Source organism: Sander vitreus, chromosome 3, assembly GCF_031162955.1.
Source record: "Sander vitreus isolate 19-12246 chromosome 3, sanVit1, whole genome shotgun sequence".
NCBI classification, from domain to species: domain Eukaryota; kingdom Metazoa; phylum Chordata; class Actinopteri; order Perciformes; family Percidae; genus Sander; species Sander vitreus.
The window spans coordinates 36175008-36182858 of NC_135857.1; the positions used below are offsets into that span (position 1 = coordinate 36175008).

The 7851-nt window shown below is 43.6% G+C and overlaps 1 protein-coding gene across 1 annotated transcript in view; it reads left to right on the plus strand.

Moving 5' to 3' along the window:
• The window catches only part of col4a3 (collagen, type IV, alpha 3), a 57866-nt gene extending 50442 nt beyond the window's left edge, over positions 1 to 7424 (plus strand). The window contains exons 44-52 of the mRNA XM_078247229.1: positions 41 to 113; positions 1175 to 1246; positions 1342 to 1467; positions 1997 to 2095; positions 2229 to 2450; positions 3260 to 3437; positions 3560 to 3674; positions 4236 to 4408; positions 5433 to 7424. Of these exons, the coding sequence (XP_078103355.1) occupies positions 41 to 113; positions 1175 to 1246; positions 1342 to 1467; positions 1997 to 2095; positions 2229 to 2450; positions 3260 to 3437; positions 3560 to 3674; positions 4236 to 4408; positions 5433 to 5517 (1143 nt within the window). The 3' untranslated portion in view covers positions 5518 to 7424. The remainder of the gene's footprint in view (positions 1 to 40; positions 114 to 1174; positions 1247 to 1341; positions 1468 to 1996; positions 2096 to 2228; positions 2451 to 3259; positions 3438 to 3559; positions 3675 to 4235; positions 4409 to 5432) is intronic.
• Positions 7425 to 7851: the final 427 nt, after the last annotated feature.

Sequence of the window (7851 nt, forward strand, 5' to 3'; positions counted from 1 at the left end):
TGAATGTGTTTAATACAGTTGTTGTTGTTGACAACGACAGGGTCAAGAAGGACCACCAGGTCCACGTGGACAAAAAGGCCAGATGGGAGACACTGGTGTCACAGGACCTGTTGGTAAGAACTCCAATCAGATGACCAGCATACTGAGCATTACAACTGCAACCTAAGAGTACTCTCTGCCAAACACATGTCCAGTAGGGCTGTCAAAACTGGCCAAAAAAGGGCGTTTAAATATCTATTTTTGTGCTTTATGTCCATAAAAGGACAAACAAAAACAAGGGACATCACTTATTAATTAACTATTAATTATTAATTAAAATTAACTTATATTTAGTTCAACATAAACATTTCTTTTAAAAGAACTACATACCTGAACATTACAAAATAAACTAATAAAATAATGTCCTATAACGTAAAACTAATTTAAACACCTAAGATCTCTCTCTCTCTCTCTCTCTCTCTCTCCCTCTCTCTCTCTCTCTCTCTCTCCCTCTCCCTCTCTCTCCCTCTCTCTCTCCCTCTCTCTCTCTCTCTCTCTCTCTCTCCCTCTCTCTCTCTGTCTCTCTCTCTCTCTCTCTCTCTCTCTCTCTCTCTCTCCCTCCTCTCTCTCTCTCTCTGTCTCTGTCTCTCTCCCTCTCTCTCTCTCTCCCTCTCTCTCTCTGTCTCTCTCTCTCTCTTCCTCTCCCTCTCTCTCTCTCTCTCTCTCTCTCTCTCTCTCTCTCTCTCTCTCTCTCTCTCTCTCTCTCTCTCTCTCTCTCTCTCTCTCTGTCTCTCTCTCTCTCTCTCCCTCTCTCTCTGTCTCTCTCTCTCTGTCTCTCTCTCTCTCTCTCTCTCTCTCTCTCTCTCTCTCTCTCTCTCTCTCTCTCTCTCTCTCTCTCTCTCTCTCTCTGTCTCTCTCTCTCTCTCTCTCTCTCTCTCTCTCTCTCTCTCCCCTCCCTCTGTCTCTCTCTCTCTCTCTGTCTCTCTCTCTCTCTCTCTCTCTGTCTCTCTCTCTCTCTCTCTCTCTCTCTCCCTCTCTCTCTGTCTCTATGGATGATAAACTTTGGTCTCAGAGTGTAAATCTAATATTTGTTGCTGCAATAATAGTTTTCTGAAGATAAAATTAATGTAGATGGGTTTTCTTTTTGACAGTTTAACAACGGGCTGCTTTGTTCACTCTGGGCTTCTTTTTTCAGGTATGAAGGGGGAGGAAGGACCATCTGGGAACGAGGGCTTACAAGGACCTCCAGGACTACCTGGGAGGAGAGGTAACAGTGACTCACACAATGGAAAGCTGCGACACAGTTGGACTGAATACCAATACTATAACCTACTGTCCTGTACTGAATACTGCCCCCTGCAGGCAAGAGAGGGGAGGACACAATCAGGGTGGTAGTGATAGTGCCTGGAGACCAAGGCTCACCTGGAGAAAAGGGAAACCCAGGAGAGAAAGGACCACCAGGGGCCCAAGGATTACCTGGAGGTCCAGGTGAGTCTGGAATAATATTTCAGTCCCAAGCTTCAGCAGGGGTTAATGCATATAGTGTATAAGTGAAGCCAAAACGTCTGGAAACTAAAAAATCTAAGTACTCGTCAAATAAATGTTTCCCAAAGACAGTTTCCGTCATTTTAGATAGTTCTGATCACGGTGACGTTTGTTCTAGTGTTCATTTTTCTGATCAGTTTGTTTTTTATTGGTTATTTGATGATATAAAAACGGGCGGAAACCTCATGACTGACAGCAAGGATTGACTCGTGATTGGTCGGGTGGGTGGGACTTGGATACCGCTGCTCCACTGCGCGATCACTACTGCACAGACTCTGGCTCCAAAATTACAAGATGTCAGCGCCCGTATCTGTAAGATTTTGGCTTCACTTTGTACAGCTGGAGGAAGTGGATATCTTTACATACAGTCTTGGCTTTTGGTGTGATCTGTGTAATGCACTTTTTGATATAAACACACAAAACGTAGGAGTGAATGGAGTTTTAGAAGCAGTGCTGTGTGTTGTGGCCGCAGGTTTAAAGGGCTTCATAGGGAGTGTTGGTCAAAGAGGACGAGCTGGTCTTCCTGGATTGAAAGGGGATCAGGGAGACCCAGGACTCCATGGAGCAAAAGGTAAGAAATCTGATCTTCTGTCAGCTTTTAAACAGTCTTGTCTTGTCTGGATGGATGCTTTTGCTGAATCCAAAGGTCCGCATAATAAGCAGAGAACCCGGTTTTTCATCCAGAACTGACTCTATGTTGACAGGTATCGCAGGTTCACGAGGTCCGGTGGGTGCTAAAGGTGCTAAAGGTGTTAAAGGTCGATCGGATTCCTGCACAGATGCAAAAGAGGCCAACGGCTTTCTGTTCACCAAACACAGCCAGACAATCTTAATCCCAGAATGCCCTGCAGGTTCAACTCAGATGTACAGCGGCTACTCGCTTCTGTTCATCAATGGTAACAACCGCGCTCACGGACAAGACCTGGGTAAGTACATTTGTTATACTTCACTTTCCTTTGTCCAGTTAGTTAAACAGATTCTTGTTTAAGTCTAAGATGGACTAATAAACAGACTCTTCGCGACCTTTACGTCAGTTTCATATAAAGAGCAACTTTACATAACAAAAACACTTAATTCACTCTGTTGTTAAAATAAAACTAGTCTCACATTGCCAGTCCTCCAGAAAAAAAACCCTCTGGGTTTGTTTGCACTTCTTTAAACCAATCCCAGTGGTCTTGGGCGGCGCTAAGTTCCGGACGCAGTGACGGTGGCTCTGCTAAATAGTCTCGGGAAGGAACTGGTTTTGGTGGAACATTTGCACCCCGCAAAAGAAAACGCCACATCCAATATTAAATGAAGTCAACTGTTGACACAATACAGTAACGTGAGCTATTTAAATCAGCTGATACATGGTCAAACCTCATTGGCTCTTACCAGTGTATCTCCGTGTGTACTTCGTCCACAGCAATCCCACCAATTGGTCCCAAAACCTCCCAGTTAGAGAGGAGATGACCTAAACATATTCTTTGTAAATCATTACAATCATTCCCAGAAAGAATCAAGTAGGCCTGCCTCTTTGCATCATCCAAATTTTCTTCAAAACTTTACATTTTCAGCGTGTAGCTTGCTAGCTCGAAGTTTGTTGGTGTCAAAGAGAACGGAGATAGACAATGGAAACACACAAAGAGCGGAAGGCTTTGTCCTGTAAACATAGTTATATAATAACATAATAATTCAGTTGATCCAGACTAAAATACATCTTTCTCACTCTCTCGCTCTCTCTCTCTCTCTTCAGGGACATTAGGTAGTTGTTTACCTCGCTTTACCACCATGCCCTTCCTGTTCTGTAACACTGACAACACCTGTCGCTACGCCTCACGCAACGACTACTCCTATTGGCTGTCCACCGCTGCACAGCTGCCGGGAAGCATGCCACTGATCTCTGGGGATTCACTGAGGAGTTACATCAGCCGGTAAATCACACACACACACACACACACACACACACACACACACACACACACACACACAAAACAAACTCATGCTTCCAAAACAAAGTGTGTGTGTGCGTGAGCATGTGTTTCCCGTGTTGAAGGTGTTCTGTATGCGAGGCCAGAGCCAACGTGATCGCTGTCCACAGTCAGACCAGCGATATTCCAGACTGTCCGTCGGGCTGGGACTCTCTCTGGTTCGGATACTCCTTCGTCATGGTGAGCTAATTTTGTGGAGTCTCGTTAAAAATGTACTTTAGAAGAACTGTTTAAAGGGAAATTCATTCATAACATTCAACACATTATGGTGTTTGTAGTCTGTTTTAATCAGTCGGTTTACTAAATGGCCACCAATCTTGTAAAGTTGAAACAAAAGCCCTATTTGCCTGAGACTGGTATTACCAGGGCACATCAACCCTCCTTCTTCGTCCGCTTATCCGGGGTCGGGTCGCGGGGGTAGCAGCTCCAGCAGGGGACCCCAAACTTCCCTTTCCCGAGCCACATTAACCAGCTCCGACTGGGGGATCCCTGAGTTATTCCCAGGCCAGGTTAGAGATATAATCCCTCCACCTAGTCCTGGGTCTCCCCCGAGGCCTCCTCCCAGCTGGACGTGCCTGGAACACCTCCCTAGGGAGGCGCCCAGGGGGCATCCTTACCAGATGCCCGAACCACCTCAACTGGCTCCTTCACGTGATTTAGAAATTACCCCCACGTCTGTTCAGCATGTGTGAGTTGTTGCTTTGACCTTTGACCCTTGCTGTTGATGCTGTTGGTGTCCAGGAAACTGGAGTGGGGGCGGAGGGGTCAGGTCAGCCGCTGGCCTCTCCCGGATCCTGTCTGGAAAACTTCCGGAAGATTCCCTTCATCGAGTGTCACGGCAGAGGAACCTGCAACTACTACACCGACTCGTACAGCTACTGGCTGGCTGCTCTCAACCCCCGCGACATGTTCAGGTACGACACACCTGGAAGCACACATTCAAGTACACAACGTTTTTCACCACGTTCAGGTACAACACAGCTGCATCAACGTGGTCAGCTACACAAAATGATGAGGTTTTGCAAAACGCTCAGGAACACAACATGTTTAGGATTGTAGGACCCCAGGAAGAATAGCTTTTAGCTTATGCTGAAGCTAAAGGGGATCCAAATGAAACAAAAACAAAGGTACGCAACATGTTTAGCTAATTTCAAGCGTTTTGCCTGTTAAACCGTGTCTGTGTTCTTCATATTTATGTAGAATTATAGTTTGCTCTTCTTATATAAAACATGCAGCTCTGGTAGATGTTTGCGATTGGTCGTGCTGTGCAGACACCGCCTCAGCGTCGCTGGACTGGGAAACCCTGGGATGATTGAACTAGTTAACCAGCGTCGTGACTCAGGTTATACGGGACCACGGTGGTTAGGTTAGGTGAAGCCGGGGAACTGAAATCAATCCAGGGCACGTTGATCTGGATTCGTAGTACAGGCCTCTGGTTCACAAAACCCTCAGCCATGCAAAATGCTCAGTTTCGCAAAACGTTCAGGGACACAACAGTGTTTTCAAAAGATTCAGGTACAACCCTCCTGCATCAGGTTCACAAAATGTCCAGATATGCAAACTTAAATCATCATGTATCCCAACCTCTATCAAGCTTTTGGATCTGTACCAAAAAACCTTTGTTTGGTACAGATCCTCGCCTAAATCATACTATATTATCTGATATTATATTTCATTACAATATTTTTCAATGAAAATGACAATAATGATACAAAAATGATCATTCCCTGTAATTTCGTGAACCATATCGCAATTGCAATATCAGTCAAAATAATCACAATTAGATATTTTCCTGATATCGTGCAGCCCTAATGTACTCTATTCTAGTCTTTCCCTGATGTCTCTCTCTCTCGCTGTCCTTGTGTGTGTTTGTGTGTGTGTGTGCGCGTGTTTGTGTGCATGTGTGCGTGCGTGCATGTGCGTGTCTCTGTTCTGCAGCAAACCGAAGCCTCAGACTGAAAAAGGAGAGTTTCCCGGCAATCTGATCAGCCGCTGTCGAGTCTGTATGAAGTATGAACCGTGAACACCCACACCTGATAAAACTGATACTTCTGCTGTAAATGCTTCTACTGCTAACACTACGTATACTACTACTAGTACTACTGCTGATAATAAATACTACTGTTACGACCTGAGCTGCAGTACGCAGAGCTGAAAGAGGCTCGATGGTGTTTTAAGCCCCCACCGTCGACTTCAAGGCACCTAACCCTAACCCAAGTGCCTTCCATGCAGCGCTGCCTGGAAGACGACGTTGGGGGCTTAAAACACCAAACACCCTGAAAGAGCACAGAAAAGAAGCCGCAGTTCCTCCAACAGCCAGTAGACGGAGCTCCAAGAAAACGTGAAGTGAATCAACGCATTCTCATGATACTCATTATCGTATGATATGATGATATCCCCCCCCCCCAATCCAACCCACATGAGCGTTTCATAAATAAGCGCCCCCTAGTGGTGGCAGGAAATACGTCCTCATATCTAAACGTTGTGAAAGGGAGGTAGGAAGTAGGTTTAGACACCAAAACTACTGAGTTAAGTTGATAAAAAGCTGGAGGTTTGGGTTCAAATCAGACGTGACTTCACTTCCTGAAGGTTACCACGTGGGGAGCGTGTCTATGTTCCCACATTTCTAAGATTTCTTTTGCAAAATTAGGCCCTACGTTCCCACATTTCTTTTTTCATAAATTTGTTTCAGATTTTATCCCCCTAACCCCTAAACCTACAAAATGTTGTGGGAGGATAGGGCTTACATTGAAGGGGAATGTAGGAACACAAGACCTCATTTTGAAAATGTCCTAGAAATATGGGAACATTGGACTTAATTTTAAGAAAAATCATAGAAATGTGGGAACATTCAGCCCTGACCCCACCGCGACGCAGAACGTGACGTAGCTCCGTTTGTTCCATAAAGTTAAAGAAACTCTTTTCTTTTCAAACGGGACATGAACCCCCGGTCTCCTGGATGAAAAGTCCTGTGTTTGTTTGCCCCATCCACCCCCCCAACCTGCCTCCTTTGGCGCTCTGATACTGTATTGACCCGAATATAATACAACCGTGACTAGAAGGGGCACCTGGTTAGCTCACCTGGTAGAGCGGGCGCCCATGTATAGAGGGATTACTCCTCGACGCAGCGGCCGCGGGTTTGACTCTGACCTGCGACCCTTTCCTACATGTCATTTCCCCCCCCCCTCTCTCTCTCTTTTCAGGTCTAATCTGTCCTGTACAAATGGCCTAAAATGCCCAAAAATCTTAATGACCCCTTCTTTTTCAAAAACTCATTTTTTGGTCTCGTCTTTTTGAAGACCAAATCTCATTTTAAAAAAGAAATCTGTATATTTCTTAACTGTCCTGTTGTCCTCGGCTCAAATTTGAGCCATTTTCAAAAAGTTTCTATATCACAAATTTGGTTTTCTATCAACCAAATTGTCAAAAACAAAATAATAATTACGTGGATGGTTCCATACAACGCGCTTCACAAGTTAAATAACTGATCAGTCCACTACTTTCTTTGAATTTGGGTGTTTTACATAATTTTATAGCATTTGAAGAAAAAAACTGATTAAAGAACACAAAAAAAAGAGACAGAAATGTAGGAGGGGAAAAAACAACAAAAACGTCAAAAACAAACGCAGAAAAAATTGACAAAGACATTGGAAAAAGTGACAAAGAACTTCGCGAAAAGTGAGAAAACGTAAAAAAGTGACAAAAAATGTTGGAGAAGGCTTCAAAAAAAGTCAAAACAACAACAAAAATGTCCCAAAAAATCGACAAAGAACATTTCGGGAAAAGTAACAACGCTCTTTTAACAAGTTAAATAAATGATCAGTTCACTACTTTCATTGAATTTGGGTGTTTTATTCAATTTTATAGCATTTGAAGAAAATTTCATAAAAGAACGTTGAAAAATGTGACAAAAGTGTCGGAAAAAAAACCCAACAAAAACATTTTTTAAAAAAACGCAGAAAAAAGTCGACAAAGACATCGGGAAAAGCGACAAAAGTGTCGAAAAGTCCACCAAAACGTTAAAAATAAGTTTGAATTTTAAATTTTGACCCAGAAAAACAAAACGTTGCATGGTCGAGAGGAAGACAACAGGAAGGTTGACCCTTGTGTTGTCCTCGGGTCATATTTGACCCGTTAAAATAACTGGATGCATGTATGTGCGTCGTATGGATACAAAGTTCTTCGCAGGTACATTTAATGATTTCTTCCATTAAATTTTGGGTGTTTTAATGAATTTTATAGCATTTGAAAAAACATTTTTTAAATGGTTTCAAACCCATATCCTGACTAAATGTCTGTGATCCACTCAAAATCCTCTGATCTTTACTATTAGTCAAAATAATTCATGATTTCTGGG